Source organism: Uranotaenia lowii, chromosome 1, assembly GCF_029784155.1.
Source record: "Uranotaenia lowii strain MFRU-FL chromosome 1, ASM2978415v1, whole genome shotgun sequence".
NCBI lineage: Eukaryota > Metazoa > Arthropoda > Insecta > Diptera > Culicidae > Uranotaenia > Uranotaenia lowii.
Window position 1 is genome coordinate 153,968,524 of NC_073691.1, and position 19,374 is coordinate 153,987,897.

Here is a 19,374-nt window from a genome sequence, read left to right on the forward strand (position 1 = left end):
TTCACGCGAACACAAACGATTGCTGGCGAAAACAGCAACAGCAACAAAAAAAACCATCTTCACCCCGACTGGGAGGATGGTTTGTACAAAATATTTCGATCCCGACCGATTGTACTCCAACCGTTTGGGCGCTCATTCAAGCAGTGCCATACACTATGCAAATCGTGTTTACAGCGACAAAATTTCATCGAATTTCATCGCATTTGTACAAATGTTGTGTAGTCTGTGGCCCTTACTTACTTACTTAATGATCCCGCGCCGATCCTCCGGTGCATAGGGCCGTGGTAAAAGACCTCCACTGTTGACGATCCGGAGCCAGCGTCTTCACCTGGTCCCAGTCAAGATTCTCGTCGACAGTTCGGATTTCAGCGGCTAGGCTTCGCCGCCACGAATTTCTGGGTCTGCCTCTTCTTCGATGACCTTCTGGATTCCAATCTAGCGCCTCTCTGCAAATCTCGTTTTCATCTCTTCGCAGCGTGTGCCCAATCCATCTCCACTTACGTTCCCGAATCTCGATTTCTAGCGCCTTTTGATGACACCGGCGATGTAGTTCCTCATTCGAGATCCAGTTGCCAGGCCACCAAGCGCGGATGATATTCCGCAGGCAGCGATTTACAAATACTTGCAGTTTTCGCGTCGTTACCGCATATGTGCACCAAGTTTCGCACCCGTACAGCAATACGGATTTGACGTTTGAGTTGAAGATTCGGATTTTTGTTCGTAGAGAGATCTGGCGTGACCGCCAGATGTTTCGGAGACTCGCAAACGCAAATCGGGCCTTTTTGATCCGTGTTTCGATGTCTGTGGCCCGCTTAATGGAAAAGAAAATAACACGTGTTATTGCTGATATTTTCTAATGGTTTGTGGTTTTTTGCCAAATGTTTTCAATTCAAGTTGAAATACTGGAGGGATGGATAAGCTGCGTATCAAGTTTTGAAAAAGGATCGGAGTTGTCTTTTGAAGGGAATTGCATGTGCACGGAATAGTGGCAATAAGGGAAGTTTATGCATTGAAAATAATTTTTGTGAGTTTTAAAAGTGATCGTTGATAGAACAAACAAACTTTATGCCATCAAGAATTATGCGGTCGAGAATAAGTTGCCTCGACAACAACCAGCACATCGTGGTTTTGCGTCGCTGTAAAAAAAAATCATCGCTTGCTTTGGTTGTTATGATGTGGTTCGGAAAAAAATTGAAGAAAGGTCGAAATGTGAAAATCTAGTTTAGAAATTTGCTGGAAGGAGAAGAAGTTGATGCCCACTTAGGGCATCTGTATTCGTGGTCTATTCTTGGGTCTAATTTATACAAGAATTGAACCAAAGAAATTAGATCCGATCCAATGAAAAAACTGGCAACTGCACTCGTGTTCCATTAACTGCCAAACGGTTTAGAACTGCGTCAAATTGGATCCAAATCTCATCAGTTTTGGATCAATCCTTATACCAGCTCTAAAAAAAGTTGAGTTGAAACTGGTACATATAATGGATCACCAATGCGGTTGCTCGGGTCGGAGTTTGGGTCTAAACCGGCTGTTTGGACCACGGATACAGTTGCTCTTAGGTGAAATTGTTCCTGTTATTGCTTTATTCTATAACATATTGTGGTTCAACGATTATTTGAACGTTCAATCAGGTGCCAACTGGCCAGGTATATACACGGATGCCGGAATACCTGTAGTAAATGTACAACATTTAAGATGTAATTCATTTTTGAACTGGTTGTGTATCTGTTTGAATTGTTCTTCCAAATATATCCTAACATTTATACGTTACATATTCACTTCATAACAGTTCACACGAAGCCATGGTGCCGGGTATGGAGTTAGAAGTTTTCTTAATAATATAAATGAATCCATACTTTGGTCAAACTGCGGTGAATCCGTGCACCCATGGCGAACTATCAACATATAATATACATACAAACCAGATAGCGATCGGATGGTCGCCTGTGACAAGTGTAAACGATGGTTCCACTTTAACTGCGTTCAAGTCGGAGATTCCATTGCTAATCGTGAGTGGCTGTGTTCCATATGTGCCATCGATGCAACAGCTGAAGCAACAACAACCAACTTTCAAAGGGAGGATGACGTCAAATCTCGTGTTTCTCGAGCAAGCACCTTAGCAGCAAAGGCTGCTCTTGAACTGCAGCGACTGGAACGTCTGAAGCAACTGGAGTTGAAGCGAATTAAAGAAAAGCTTGCTCATCAAAAGCAGGAAGCTGAGCTGGAGCGTAAGCGGGTCGAAGAAGATCGAAAGCGTCGTGAGGAGAAACAGGCACTGGAACGAACGCAGCTAGAAATTGACCGACGTCAGCAGGAAGCTCTAAAAAGTTAGTCGAGATGTATTTGGCAGAGAAGTATAAAATCCTCCATGCCCAAATAGACGAATCGAGTAGCCGTAAAAGTGTAGCCAGCAGCACTCGAAAATCTAGAACTAGCAAATGGGTTGAACGACTGCCGGGACTGCATAATCCAGTGGGAACGAAACAGTCACTAATGAACCCATACGGTGGAGAAAAATTTACTGCAGCTGGACCCAAGGGAACATTCTTCCCGAATGATCCAGTGCACAACCCATTGCTACTACCCTGAGAAAATAGTACAACAATATAGCCAGGAATATGAACCAAGCTCAGCTTGATGATCTAAAAGAATTTCCGAATGAAAGTACCGTAAAACGGGGTAACTTTGATCACCGGGATAACTTTGACCAACAATTAATTTTTTCACAATATCATCAATAACTCAGTCTATAGTTTGAATTTTTGGAAACTGTTTTCTACGTTTGAAAGCCTATTAATTGAGTATCAAATAGGCAAAATTTGGTTTGTATTCGAAATTATTATCTGTGAGTTAAAAATGTAATTAAAAAATCTTAAAATATCTGTTTTTGCCAAGGCTCGCAAACGAACAGCTCTCCTGATGATACCAAAAAGCATTTAGAAACAAACGGGTTGTTGAATTTGAAAGAACAACTTTTATTCTTTGTAAAGGTATAGTTATAGTGCTATTAGAAAATTTGAAAATAAGGACATTTTCCAAGAGTAAGCCCGTATTAGACAAATGGATAGGAACCCTATAAAATGGTTAACTTTGAGGACAAAACTAAAATGGAAATAATGGGAGGGCCTAGGGTAATGTATGATGGTAAAATTTCATTTGTGTTTTGAAGCTCGAACTATTTTGCAATTGTTATAATGTTTGCCCCCAAATTTATGCATCATCATTTTTCTTTTTTCGATTATAAATGTTTTTAAAAGAAAACGTTAAAAAGCAAGGTAAATTGATAAACTAGCATTTGTAAATATTATGAAGGTATTTTGTATCCTTTATGATCAAGAAAACCTCGTTAAAACCGTCAAATAGAGACTGATCAATGTCACCCCAAAGCGTCAAATTCTGAACAGAGACAAAATCGATTTTTAAATCAAATTTAAAACAGTTTAATAAATTTCTGCAACCATGTTTTACGTTCATAGTCCAGTACTGGTTTTAAAAATATGAAACATGCCACATTCGCCTTAACAGAAGAAATAATCGAAAAATATTGAAAAAAGTGATCAATCTTACCCCGGATTACGGTACAATAAATCTGGTGTTAGTTCCTTCCATCGTGGATAAAAGTGTCAACCAATCAAAGAAACTGTTAATACAGTGAGCACCAGAACCCTCACTAATGCGCAAATAGCAGGTATGGCATAGAGATCTGCCAACCTTCACGGGTAATCCTGAGGATTGGCCAGCATTTATAAGCAGTTTCGAGAACCATACCAAGGAGTGTGGGTTTTCTAATACCGAAAACCTAATTCGTCTACAACATTGTTTAAAGGGAGACGCCCTGGAAGCTGTTAGCGGCAAGCTCCAAGTGCCTGAACTGATTCCCCGAGTCATAGAGATTCTGCGGATGTTCTTTGGTCGTTCGGAAGTATTGATTACGACCCTGATGTCGAAAATTCGAAATACACCAGCCCCGGAGGAAGGCAGACTAGACACGCTGATCGCGTATGGTCTTGCTATTTTAAATTACTGTGACCACATCAAGGTTGCAAAACTTGAGGCAAATCTTACGAATCCTACACTCCTCCAGGAATTAGTTGAGAAACTCCCATGACAAACTAAAAGAACTTTATTTTGTCATATGGTTTGAAGGCGGCGATCACATCATGTTTGCGAAGCATTCTAGCCACCCTTTCGCTCAGCCCGGGTATGTACGGGATCGATGCAATTCTTAAAGATGCAGATTCGGGGAGGCTCTGGTTTAGTAATGTTGTACTACGGAATGTCCAACAAACAAGTGAAGTCAGAAGCTGAGTGGAATTTGAAGAAAGTTGGTTTACGAGTGAATTAACGTTAAACTTCATTTCAATAATAAAAACGGAAAAGTTCAACTGAACTATGTCAATTGCTAACGAAACTCTAGCTAAGTAAAAAAAAACTTGTGTAATTACGACGATATTCTACCAGAGGGAAAACTTTGATCTTTGTTATAAATGGATGAACCAGTCAAAAGTTTCAAATAATAATTCTTAATTTCAAGATAAAGCATCGCATCTTCTCAAAGCTTTACGAACTAGGTCCGTTACCCTATCAATTGAACGATTCAATCCTTGAGCGGAATCCATTCGATACTTTTTTAAGACCCAGAGAAAGCAAACAAATTCAACCGAAAGGAAATCTCTAATCAAGACACTTATCTCCGGTTTAAGGGGGTGAAGAAATCCTACAAACCGGGCCAATAACACCGTTTCAGTCACAATTTGAAAGCGATTCTCCCTAGGCAGCCGTTTGGATCCGAGCCAAAATTCGGTCGGCTTGTTTGATTCGCTTCAACTGGAAATCAAAGAAAAAAGACAAACCAAATTCAAGCGGAAAACTTGAAACGAACTTAATTAGGCAATTTTGGCACTGCCGATTTCGTCTCACAACTTTCGGTCATTTGTTTGTATTAAAACGACGATGGGAAGTGAAAGTTATTCCTAAGAGTCCTTCTTAAAGCGAAGTTAAATTTCCTCGTCATTTTAAATGGAGACATGAATAACTGGCCGGTAATCTTTGGCTTGGAACAATATCGATAAGGGTGGTAAATTTCTCAAAGTGACACTTCATCAAACTTATCGCTGTGATAGCACGTTTTCGGGAAGCATGCTTCTGACGTTTCGTTGAAAGCTCTGAATGATTGCTATTCCGGCGAATCTGGGCCAACGGCTTTTGACTCGACTGGACTGAGCCCAGTCCAGTGGATTCTTCAGGGCTCCTTCCGCAAATCTCAAGCTGGGGCCAAAAGTTTCACAATGGAACGGTAGGAAGTTGGGAATCGGGAAAGTTTTCCTTCCAAGATGATAATCGGCTTTTGTAAGTGCCCGGGATGGAATCAATTCAATACTTACCCAGATAATTCAGGGAAAAGTAATTGCTTTCATTAATGGAAATCTCGATTTGGTTGTTTTCAAAAGTATTGTGATAATGAAGTTTGAAGATGGGACACCATAATTGTTCTATAAACAACTAACTCATCGTCATCATATTAAAATTCCATTCGTCCAACCGAGGGACAGCCAGTCTAGTTTTAATTGATTGTAGACATCCTGAACGTTTCATTCTGAACTTTTTCTTCATTAAAATGTGTAAGTTCTCTGTCTATCTTAACACAATAATCAGTTATGGATTCAGTTCAGTTAATAACTTTGCATATTCAATGGTTTTAGTTTCCATTCAGTCGAAAAAGTAAAAAAAGTATCAAATCTAATCTATAGGGTACAATGAAGATACTTGATCCCTGGGGATACTTGATTCCTTCGCAATATCTTGAAACAGGAATGTCTTAAAAATATCAAATATTCTAGAAAAATGTGCCAAACAGAACAAAACAATAATACTACTATCTTTACAAATTTAAAAAAAATATAATTTTCGAGTTATTGAACTTTCTTTGAAAAATTTAACAAAACGTGATTTGAGGATCTTTTTTTACCTTAGGATATGTCTGTTGTCTGAAAAAAATTCATAAAAATATATATCCCTATATGATAATCGTTAGAGTATAATTTGAACTTTATAATGCCATGTTATCAAAACAATAGTCAACTCTCAATTTTTAGAAGAAGTTTTCCGAAATGTATGTTATGGGTATAGATCCCTGGAGTCCAAAAAGATGTATTTTTCATCGGAATGGATTGTGATCATTGGTTATCAAATAACTAATGTCTATAGAGTAGTTATCTGTTAAAAAGGGCTAAAAATACTGTATTTATCTAAAAACTAGAAAATTGCACCTTAAAGTGCAATGACTCTAAAGAAGAAGACTAACTATTATAATTTTTTTTTGTCTGATACCTACAAACTGTGAAATGAGAACTAATATGGCAGATTTGCCGTTTTTTTAAAAAAAAAATTCCCAAAATTGTCCTGATTTGCCCAAGGTTGAAGCACAGACTGCTAAAAATCATCGTACTTTTTAACAACTATTTTGAAGATATCTTGCTTAAATTCGACAATCATCTTATTCGATATGAAATATGCAATTTCATATTGCTTGGCACCAGTTCCGACGTGTTTTGTTGCCAGATTTCAGAGGAACCCATCTCTTTGATGATAAACGCCCTTGAAGCGACAAGTCATCTGATGTCATTTCAGTTTTTGGTGATTTTTTTTAAATCAGAGGGACCCCTACTTGAAAAAGATTTTGTGATACATCATCTGGTTGAAAATAATCGACTAAAAAACATGAAAAGCATTAAGATGGATGAAATAGAAGGAAATTGAAATAATCGCTTTTGTATTTTCATTAAAAACCGAACAGTATATTCGACCGAATATTCGGCCGAATAATTATAAGGCCTAGCCACCTCAAGCTAGAGATATTGGGACTGAGCGATGTCCCTTGGCCTGACACTGGACACAGTCTGAGCAAGTACTGCTTTACTCTGGCATACCAGGAGAACACGCTTCTCGGGAACGAGGAGTTGGTTTCCGTGGCCCATGCGGCCCTCCCCTCATTTGATGGAAACCGATAAACAAAAGAATAATCGTAGCCAGATTTAGAAAACGGTTTAGAAACCTTACAATGGTCCAGTGTTATGCGTCAACTGACGTTGCCGATTTTCAGGAGCAAGAGCAGTTTTATAGACAATTGAACAGCGTGGTTGAGAAAATTCCGAAAGGTAACATTCAAATCCACTTAGGCGACTTCAACGCAAAGATTGGCTCCGATAATCAGGACTTTGAGCGCATCATGGGGTGCCATGGTTTAGGACAGATGAGCGAAAACGGAGAGCTGTAGAATTTTGTGGCAACAACAACATGGTGATCGGTGGATCGCTCTTTCCCCATCGACCAGCACATAAGGTCACTTGGGTAGCCCAAGATGGCCGGACAGGAAATCAAATTGACCACATCTGCATCAGCCGAAAGTGGAGAAGGAGCCTTCTTGATGTCCGCAACTAACGAAGCGCAGACATTGCATCTGACCATCACCTCGTCCTTGGTGAGATACGACTGAAAGTCGCGCGTGTCCAGCGGCGAGAGGAGAAAGTCGAATGTCGATACGACGTCCGCCGGTTGGAGAATCCAGAGGTGAAAAGGGCATACGTTGAACAGATTGAATCTCGAGCCTCGGAAATGCCGACAGACGGAACAGTCGAAAAACAGTGGTGTTTAATCAAGAATGCCTTTATCACGACGAGCCATGGTACTCTCGGTGAAGTTTGTGGAAGACGAAGTGAATGGATGTCGGATGAAACCTGGAGGATGGTCGATGATCGGAGAAAGGCAAAAGTTGGAATTGAGTAGGCATGTACCGGGTCATCCAAAGCAGCTGCCCGCTCACGATATGCGGAGCTGGAAAAGGCAGTTAAAGGAGCTTTTGGACGAGACAAGAGAACCTGGACAAACTCCCTAGCCGAAGAGGGATAAAGAGCTGCCACCATTGGTGATACCCGAATACTATATGATATTTCTCGCAGCCTTAGTGGTACAAGAGCTAATGCAAGAAGACCGAGCAGGTCAGCTGCTGACAGATCGAACAGATCAGCTCAAGCGTTGGACTGAGCATATTGATTCATTTTTCCGAGTCACAAATAGCAATAGCCAACAGAACCCGCAGCTCGAGGCACCAACAGTAAGTCGCCTTAATGGCTTCAACTCGGAAGCGCCCTCGCTGGCTGAAATAGAAGCGGCAATCAAAGACATGAAGTCCAACAAAGCGCCTGGAATCGATTGCATTTCTGCTGAAATGCTCAAACCAACCCTGCCTTGTCAACACAAATGTTGCACCGTCTTCTCGCTGACATTTGGGATACTGCAACATTCCCGGCCCACTGGATGCAGGGTATCCTTGTAAAGATCCGGAAGAAAGGAGACCTGACCGAATGTGGTAGCTGGCGTGGCATAGCTTTGATCTGTACAACTCTCTAAGTACTTGCAAAGTGATCCTGAACGTCCTGATCCAGGAGAAAATCGACTCCGACACTCCGACGGCAACAAGCTGGATTTCGATCCAGACAATCATGTGCGGACCACATCACAACGCTACGAATAATACTGGAACAAATCAACGAATTCCAGGACTCTCTTCTGCCGGTGTTCGTTGATTTCGAAAAAGCATATGACCGACTGAACCACGAAAACATCTGGGCTGCTTTAAGACGACGTGGGGTCCCAGAGAAACTAGTCCATCTCATCGAAGCACAGTACGAGGCATTTTCGTGCAATTTCCTGCAGGACGGTGTCTTTTCTGATAAAATCCCGGTATTCGCTGAAGTGAGACAGGGATGTTTCTTATCACCGCTTGTTTTTATAATCGTAATGGATGAAATTCTGACTGGATCGATCGACTGTGCACCGAACTGAGGATTTCCGTGGAACCCTTCGACAATGGAGCAGCTAAACGACCTTGACCTGGCAGACGATATTGTTTTGCTCGCCCAAACACAACAAGACATGCAGAACGAACTCGACGACCGCACCGAAAGCTTCAAGGCTGCATGTCTCAAAATCAATGTCGGAAAGACCAAGTCTATGAAAATCAACACAGAAAATCGTTCCAACTTTGTAATAGCTGGACAACAGGTTGAGAAAGTGGAGTGCTTCCAGTATCTTGGTAGCCAGATTACGCCTAATAGTGGTACCAAGAAGGACATCGAAACCCAGATCAGAAAATCCCGATTTGCGTTTGCGAGTCTCCTAAACAGCTGACTTTCACGCCAGAACTCTCTACGAACAAAAATCCGAATCTTCAACTCAAACGTTTGTTGTACGGGTGCGAAGCTTGGTGCACATATGCGGTGACTACGGGAAAACAGCACTGCCTGCGGAATATCATCCGCGCTTGGTGGCCTGGCAATTGGATCTCAAACGTGGAACTTCATCGCCGGTGTCATCAAAAGGCGCTAGAAATCGACATTCGGGAACGTAAGTGGAGATGGATTGGGCACACGCTGCGAAGAGATGAAAAAGAGATTTGCAGAGAGGCACTTGACTGGAATCCAGTTGGGCATTGAAGAAGAGGCAGGCCCAGAAGCTCGTGGCGGCGTTGTCTAGCCACTGAAATCCGCACAGTTGACGAGAACCTTGGCTGGCAGCAAGTAAAGACGCTGGCTCCGGATCGCCAGCAGGGGGATCTTTTATCTCAGCCCTATTAGTCGGTCAATCGGCGGTGGACCTTTAGGTAGGTAGGTAGGTAGGTAGGTGGAGAAGTAGGTAGGTAGGTAAACAGCTTTCGTCGCTTAAACGGGTTTACTCCAATATGAGAACATAAGAAATTTGCTGTTTTTAAGGAAATGGCAAAATTTTCCAAGAATGTATGGGGGCTCACATTCTGAGGGGGTGGTCTGATTACAATAAGTTATCCTACTGATTTAGGGCTGTTGGCGCTTTTTTTCCCGCTATGCGCCTTTAGGAACACTTTCCCCTATGTCCAAATAAATTTAGAAACAAAGCACAATTTCCATTCCTTTCAATCCAAACAAGGTCTCTTAAGGCGATCATTACCAATATATTTTATTGCTTTACCTTGCCCAAACTGGGTAAGGCATGCGGAACGTAGATCCAACCCAGAAATCTTGTTTTCGCCAAGTTAGCAACTGCAGTAATTAAATCCACAGTTTCTAGAAGGTAGTTTACTTTCCGATTATCTTAGAGCTGACGCTAGTTGGTCAAACTTTTGCTAACATGCAACCACTTACGCCAGGTGTCATTTATGGCAAACCGCATAGCAACGCGGTGACACCATTTCCAAACTGCTTGCTCCATAAAATTTAAACATTATCGTTTGGTACCTGCTTATTCTGCTTGTATCTTGAGACTAGACTTAGTTGTTGAGTTACACCATTGAATTTCGAATTAAAAGATGAACCAGAATTTATCAGAATCGAGGTTCCTAATGTTTATTCTATTTATTCCGATTTTTTTTATTAAAGTTTCATTGCATTGATAATTTGAGAGCAATAAGCACTCCTTTTGAATTTTTTGATGCCAAAAATTCGTATGCACAGATTTCGAGCTAGCCTCAACTTCAGCTCTCCTGGATATGTATACTTACATATGTGCCCTTTTGAAACGCCACTTGCACACCACGAATCCTGCCAAGCTCGACACTTGTTGTAGGAAGTAAGTAGGTATGCATCTTCTTCAGACACAGAACAGGACGACGACGACGATTCCATTCGCAAGTGTCAGGATGTCCCTAATAAATTGCACTCTTACCGGGTAAGATGCGGGAATGGTATAGCTACATATCTTTCTTGCTTCTGATACCGACCGCCGGACTGAGCTACCCATCTTTCCGGGAGTGCAAAACGTTTTGTGCAACAATTTTTTTCCGTTTTTTTTATCTGTCCTTTCCAACCGGATGGCTGCGGAAAATATTGAGAAGTAGAAAACTCGAAAGGAAGTAGGTTGAGAAAAATGACACTGATTCTTGATAGAAAGCGAAACTTGGCTAGGTACTGGGCTGGCGCGTTTGTTGTTGTGCTTATAAATGGGATGCAATCTAAACTTAATGGAAGACATTTCCTTCAATCTTCCTTTTTTATGTTCGAGTGCCGCCTTGCTAGGAAAAATCGAGAGGAAAGCCTTTGAATGTGCGGATATTGTGAAGCTTTGATCTAAAGAATCTACCTCTGATGAATTAAGAGAAAACAAAATTCCCTCCATTTCAAACCTTCAAAAAATTTAATTCCATCTCTTTTCCGCTGAAAGTTTCGATTCCAAATACTTGAACTTTACCATCACACTATAGCATCCGTTTTGTTGTTTATCTTTTTGCAGAATTCTGGAACCGGATAGACGATTATCCAGTTCATCGGGCCACAGAATCGAAACAATCGTTTCCGGGATCTAGATTGCTTGGTTTTCCGGCTTCCGTGTGCCAAAAGAAAACAGGAGTTCCATACGAAAAGGGAACGGGGCGGAAGCAACAAACACCAATCAAAACAAAAATACTCCAACGAAACCAAACTAGCACAGCCACCAAAATGTCCATTTCGGAATTCCGCAAGAAGAAGCTGCTGTACGTGTTCAATGTCTTTTTCGGTAAGTATAAAGATAACACTCAAAGACCGTGTGACGTGTGTATTTTTTTAAGTTATTTGGCACCTTTTATCTAAGGAACTACTGAACCGATTTCTACAAACTTAACACCATTTAATTCCTTCAAGTCTCAGGTTTTCAGTAAATATCACTTCGTATTGGCGGACAACAAGAAGTAGAAACTAGGAAACCGACATTTTAAAACGATCTCAAAAGTTTACAGTTTGTTAGACAAATCTAGTGCAAAACTAATTAAAAAATCAGGCTTCGAAAATCTAACCAAAAAAAAAAACAGACACAATCAGTACATGCTCTAATTCCCCTGATGATGGCCAAGATCATGGCCGAAACGTAGGACTTTAATTAATTGTTCTTTTTCGGAACCATGCACAGTGGGGATTTTTGATCATAAGAAGGTAGAGCTAGAGCGGAGGGGGTTTGAAATTGAAATTTTGCTAGAAATAATAACAATACCAAAAAAGCACAATAAATAAAGAAACAGATTTCTTAAACCATATTCAAACTCATAATCATCACACACACTTAAAAAAATAATGATTTTTTCTGATAATAATCACACTAAATCAGAATCAAAGTTTATTTATTTATTTTTGCTTCTTATCAAATTCTACTCGCTTATTTTCAATATCTATACCCACATTTCATCTAATTTTCTATTCGCCAAGAATTTTCATTATCTTAAAATGTTCTTTATTATGTTCTTTTAACCGATTTTACCGATTAGGTCGATATATTAAATTAACAAACAAAATCACAGTGATTAAACTCATCATAAATCAAAATAAAATATGAAGATAATTAAGATTATTTTTTAACATTTGAGAAAGGTTTATTTTTGAATACAAACGTCTATCCAAAATAATTAAAAAGACAGCATTTAGGTGCCTATGTTTTAATGATTGATTTTGAAAATTTTGGTCTACGGTTTTTAATAATTTGGAAAAACAAGTATACAAGAAAATAAAAAAATACAAAGGTTTTTTTTCATTAAGAACATTTGTTGAAGTCTGAAAAACGATTTGGTTTCTGCTTTTAGAAATATCTTAAATTCAGTGTACTTCTTTAAACATTAAAAGAATTAGAACATTTATTGAATTTAAACATTAAAAGAAAACATATAAAGAATTTTTTTTAACTTTTTTCACAGAAGTCAAAATTACTTGCTTCTTGGGGAAAGAAAGTTGATGGGAACCCTTATTTAAAATTTTCATTGTAAAGCTTAAAAGTTTTGTTATAAAAGTACAATATTTTCTTAAATAATTTTAAACCTTTAAAAAAAAAACATAAATCAATATAAGTTCTTGAATTCTTTTCACCTCAAAAATTGTTAATTTTGTGGCCTTGTGTAATTTATCAAAACTGTTTTGAATGTGGAGTTGAGCATTTAGATAAAAAAAAGAGACTGAAATTGGGTTCTTGGAGAATATTTTATACGAGCAAAAAATTTGTAATGATATAAACGATTTTTCGTTTATCTAAGTTTATAATCATCAATGTTATGGATGAACTCGTTTAGATGCACATCCAATATTAAAACGAGGTAGGGTTTTTGTAAGACAAGATTTTAGTTTCAATAGAAAAGGATAATTTAATCGTAAATTATTTTCGAGATTTATAATTTGTTTTCAATTCGTGAATAGCTTATAGCGTCGAAGAATAAAGCATCTCAGGCCTAGCGTGAGATAAGACAAAAAACCACCGGAGACGAGCCAAACTTCTGACATGTGTGCTAGCATTTAATTTCGAAACACCTTTTGGAATTAAGTAATTTCATGTTACTTCGGTAAATGAAGGTGATATTTGAAATGAAATGAAATGAAAGTCTGGCCAAATCAAACTAAAAAAATACAAAATATTTTGGGATTTTTTTTATAAATGCCTCTAAAACATATATTTTAATGTTTTTTTTTCTTGATTTCTGATCATTAGTTCCTAGGTTTTGACCAAATCAACACGGGTATTGCGCGGATATTTTTTGTCAACAATTTCAAAATCAAATGCTCGGATTTTGCCTGGGTTTTTAGATAAAATAGCCTGGATTTGTCCGACCCGGATATGTGCTGAAAAAATATAAGTGATATAAGTTTCATTGTAATCGGTTAGATATGAAAAGAGTTATAACGATTTTAGCTTGGAGTGTCAAATTGACACTCCTAAGTCTGATAAGGGACATCCCTATCCTTTGTCATTGATTTTGACAACCATCAAATTACGGGCCCACGCCGATTTTGTGGGCCCATAACAAACCTGACATTTTGCTGTCAAGGAACCGGACTAGATATCAAATCCTAGAATATTATGAATGATTGTACACTAACACAACAATCATTCTGGTTCCTTATTGGTTGAAATTTTGACTTTTTCAACTCTGTACTGCTTTGGGGGAAAACACCATCAACGTTTCTCCCGATAAATAGAAAAAAAGAAGAAGATTCTTGTTTGCAAGAAGAACCAGATTGCCACCCCCATGAGTGAAACCGCAGACACCAGATACCCAGACTGATCAGTGGCACTTGAATCCATACAACTACAAGTCGCCCAGAATCATACGCCATCTGTCGGGGCATCGTGAAACTACTGTGCTTCATCAAGAAAAAAAATTACACTTGATAATTAACAAGCCAAATGAAAACCGTCTTGAGTGAATCACCTATCAGTATTTGAAATTCTATCTCAAATATTTTCATTATCGTTTTTGTCTTCAATGTAATTAACATTTGATTTACTTTAATTTAGTTTACTTTAATTTACTGTATCATAATAAGAGATGAGTGTTATACAAACAATGACTGTTGTGATCGATTGAGATGAAAAAAAAAACAAACGCAACGTTATAGCAGTCCTTAGTTCAGAGCTAATTAATTTTGCGATTCAGTTTTGAATTCAAAATTTATTTATCCGGCTGAGTAACAGTATGAAAATTATAATGTCTGTTATAAATAATTCCTTAACCCTTTAATGCATAGTGTTGTTTTAAAACAACACTAATCAAAATCCAAATATCTCGAAAACGCATGGAAATTTTTGTGTGATGTATTCACAAAAAATATTCTAGAGATTAAAATAAATCAGTCCATGGTATTTGTATTGCGATATTCTAATGTATGTGTGAGATATCGAACAAAGTGTGCGGAAAAAATGCAAAAATCAAATTTATTTATTTCTTTTGAAAAAAGTAGTTTTTGGAAAATCGTTGTTATTCCTTCAGATTTGCCAATTCTAACAATTTTTTTTAAACTCAATCAATCAGAAACACCTTCCTGCATCCAATTATCAAGGTTTGGAAGAAATTGGCAAAATCGTATTGTAATTAGATTAGAATTTCAAAAATTACTTTTTAACTTTAATTGGCCATAACTTTTATAATACTCAAAATAACGACTTCAAACCTGTTGTGTTGTGTTATTCGAATTAAAATGTTATTATTTCAATGAATCAATGGCTGATATTCTCATTTAAAAAAAAAGTCATGCATTAAAGGGTTAAGTTCGGAATTGTTCGTCTTAATCTGAAAGGTTGACTGCGACCAAAAAGACAAACTATACATAACTCCTTGAAAAACTTGAATTCTAATTTATCTTAACTGTTTTTTGGTTCGTACCTAGATAGGTTTGAGGAGTCGTAGGGAAGAGTGCCACAATGTGGTAAATTCCTGGCAAAAAAAAGGTTTGAGGAGTGAAATAAGTTATTGACATATATTGAATAATATTTAAATGTGATGAATGTATTGATAAGATCTTTAATCCTAATTGCCGCTGAAAGTGTTCGTGATATAATGGTGGTAGTTCACTAAAACTCATACATATTTGGAAAAATAACCCCAGAAACGACCGTGTTTGTCGACCTGGTATTTTTTCCTGCTAAAATGTGCGTGAGAAATGTCAAAAAACAACTGTAATGACCATCTCGAAAATCATGAAACATCTTGAAAATTCACAGAAAATTGCTTCAAAAGTTATCAAAACAACTTTAAAATTTGTATTTCATATATAGAATATGTTGTCCAGGGTACAAATATTCTAAATGGAAAGAAGTTGCTACTAGTTCAAGTCAATTTTTGTTTTTTTTTTTTCGTAATAAAAATGTTTGTTTACATTTTGTTTCATACGACGTAATGAAAGCTCACGCGATATTTTGGCATAATTCTGTACTGGCTGGAAAATTAACCTTAAAAGCGATCATGTTTTTAGACTTTTTTCCCCATCGTAATCCGTACACGAGAGCAAGTTCACGTGAGAAACGTCAACTTAAAAATCTTTTATTCGAAAAAAAAATTGTTGAAAAACTGCACTGAATTTGGAATATTCCAAAATGTATGTTTCAAATCCATTTCTCTATGCTTCCGAAATGTTTTCAACTTTGACATTCAATCAAATTCTTGGATTCAAAGTTTTGTTAAAACCGTATTTCGAAAGTAATTAAACTAATTACTTTCGAAATCTATTCTTCAAAAAACTATTATTTTGAATAAGGGTCATTTTAATGTTCCTAAACCGATGCCCAGTAAATAAGAAATAACTTCGCTGTAACTAAACTTAGATATCGATTTCAATGCTTTTCCACACCACCAAAACGAATTTTGAATGGTAAAAGAACAGTACTATCTTGATGCAAACGAAAGTCATTTTTATTTTCTTGTCGTTTTATGGAATGTCAAATATCGTATGGCTGTGTGAGTGAAATCATTTAACGTTTTGATTTTTATGTGACGAATTCACGTTTTTTTTTTATTTTATCCATGGATAAAATCAATTGCTCGTACGATATTCAAAAAATGGTTCGAAATTTAACCAAAAAAATAATAATGAAAAAATAACTTAACAACAGAACAGGAAAAGCTAAGCTATTCTTACTAAACAGACTCGGATAATTGAGATTGTTTGTCAGGAATCATCATTAGGTCAACCAACGCACTTTGTTAGAAATTGTACTAAATTTGCAAGAAAATGCATCATCTCGAAGCCAAAAATATTTTTTCCACAACTGCCTCTTCCAGTGGGCGGTAAAAGGGCTAGTTCGATATCCAAGTTTAGTTAGATATTTTGAAAAAAAAGACATTTCTCGGATGTGACTAAATTTTTCATAGAAAGGGAAGTTTTAGGATTTATTGGAGAAAAAAGTAAATAAAAATCTAACACCGGTTTTTGTTGTAGATGCTGACGTAATGGTATATTTCGTTGTTGCGATTTTCATTAAGCTTCTTCTGTTAACAAAACATTGCTTTACAAATTTTGTAAATATCACCTCTACTTTTGTTTTATTCAGTTTTTGTAAACCTCTATAAATGCGGCATTTCGGCTAGGTGAAGGGTTTTGAGAAACTTTAACTGAAACAGATTGTTCAACAAAATTTTGTAAGAATCTCGTCCATTCAACTGATTTAACAGTTCTAAACTGTAATATAATTTAAAGCCACATTCAATATACTGTAGTTTTGCAATACACAATCTGTGGAATGTTTTACGATGTCATTTGTCGTTTTCTCAACAAGTCCTAGATCGTTTTATAACTATTTAGTAAATAGTATTTACAAATAATTGGGTTTGTCACAATATTTTTCTACTCGGGAAACTTGAACTTACCCTTGACGGAGGTTTCGGGGTTAACGAAATCTTGCAGTTGAAAGTGATCTTCACAAATGAAGCCAAAGATGTCATAAAATGGTTATTTTTCAACCACAACGCAATAAGGAAGTGGAGCAGAAATTCTCAAGTTTTCATTCAATTTTCATTTCTGTTGAATTCTAACCACATTTGGTTGATGCGCTCCAATTGAAAAACGGTTCTTTAGTGGTTTTCGAAATATATCGTGTTATTTTTTTTCTGTCAAAAGTAGGTAATCAAAAACGACCGTGTTCATCGCTAGATGTAGAAAAACAAATTGCACAATGCAAATGTGTGTGTGATATATCGAGATTTTTCCTTTTGTGTATGTGGCCATTAGTTTCACGATAACCCGTAGATAGCGCTGCGGAACAAGCGCCAAAATCAGCCTTCAGTGGTCAGTCTGGGTATCTGGTGTCTGCGGTGAAACGCACCCGAAATTTTGACAGCTGGCTGTTGGCTGGCTGCTGGCTGGCTTAGATGCCAGGTGCTCTGATTTGTTTGTAAAACACGAACTTTAGCCAATCGTCAAGATATTGCTCAGACAAATATAATAATTTGAAGCGCGAAAAATTCTTCCGGCTGAGTTCCGGACAGTTTTGCAAAGCTGGAAGAGATTCGATTGATAGAAGACAGTGCCAGCTTGGCCGGTAACGGTGAGCAACCTTTATTATCCATTACTTATAACCAATTTATGCTTATCAAACACTATTTTCTTCCAGAAGCTGTTTGAAAACCGGAAGCAGCAGAAAGTCATCGATAAGGATGGAAACCTGACGAGGCATTGCATTCTATCATCCATTGCGTCCCGTTCATGAATCTGGCGGATGGAAGCACAACTACTGGATAAACGCAAAAGCGGCCGGGAAGAAAGGTGGAAAAGTGTTTAATTTAGTGTTTCCCAACATTAATCGAAAAATTATGCTCCACCGGCAGCCTCAAAACCGACGGAAACTGCGACATCCGGAAGGTGCATTAAGAACATCCTGTTGGTTCAAAGTATTTTTGAGTTCAAAGGATAAATCCTTTGTTTAATTTTTTTCTTTAGAATCAAACTCATAATACATTTTATGAAGTAAAAAAGAGTTTTTTTTTCCTTGTTGGGTTCCTACCACAGCGACCAGATGTTAGAGAAAAAGAGTTTGTATCAATAGAATGTTTTTTTGAATCAAAATCTTTTTTTTTTTTGGGTTCAAATACCAAGATTTCTCTGAGTGAATATCAGGCTGCAGATTTTTTCGTCTCGCTGATCATGACGAATATAGGTTTGAAAAAGCTAATGGCAAGTAAGCGCTTTTGATTTATTTTTATTTTCATACAACACTTTTCGATTGAAGGGATACAAAATAGCTCTTTGGATAAGGTAACAAGAATAAGGGGCAAGCAACATCCGGTTTAGGGATTTGGTTGTTCGTTCCACCCTTAAAGACCCTTCCCAGCCAACATGAAATCGTAAAAGAAATCATCGTCGAACTCGTATATAGATGCAACTCAAATCGGAATCGTAAATATGTACACTTACCATTCGACCATATCGTTTATTCATCGTAGAAGATGCAACATCCCAATGAAATACGACTTAGTTACGATATGTTTGATGAAATCGTATTTAGTTCCACCGATATCAAATGAAATCTTATAACGATCGCATAAGATTTCTTAAGAAGCATTTTATTGGTACAAAAATTACTTTCGAATCGAAATCGTAAATGACTTCGAATAAATTCGTAAAGAATACTACGTAAGCATCATCTTTCGTATCACGTTGTATGTTTACTAGAATGTCACATTAGTAGGCAAATTAACACCGTGTCTTTCCGATATAGCTACAAATATTATAACAAGTATAATTATAATCGTATAATCGGTCACTTTACCCACGATATAAATATATTTAATGCGATCAAATCAGATTCGTATTAACAGATACTTAGCGTTCGCCCACATCTCAACATGATATTAAAACTTCATCGTGATAAATCGTGTTCAGTAGATGTGCAATTTTGCGATCGTGCTTGCAATTTTGTATCAGCATTTGAATTTTGTGAAAGTTGACGACTAAAGCAAACAAGCAAACGGATGAAATAAAATAATAAAGGTAGGTTTTGGAAAAACAACGTTGGACAGAAACATCACTAATAGGATTACTCTCCCCTACTAGGCTCAGATTAAAAAACCCGCCGGATAATTACCCGACGATTTGCATGTGCATACTACGAGTATCAAGA

At 37.6% G+C, this 19,374-nt stretch overlaps 1 protein-coding gene across 4 annotated transcripts in view; it reads left to right on the forward strand.

Moving 5' to 3' along the window:
- Nucleotides 1-19,374, forward strand: part of LOC129740592 (calexcitin-2-like) — a 195,356-nt gene that overhangs the window by 74,391 nt on the left and 101,591 nt on the right. For all 4 annotated transcript variants that reach the window (XM_055732293.1, XM_055732296.1, XM_055732294.1 and 1 more), the window contains exon 3: nt 11,263-11,526. In XM_055732293.1, the coding sequence (XP_055588268.1) occupies nt 11,469-11,526 (58 nt within the window). In that variant the 5' untranslated portion in view covers nt 11,263-11,468. The remainder of the gene's footprint in view (nt 1-11,262; nt 11,527-19,374) is intronic.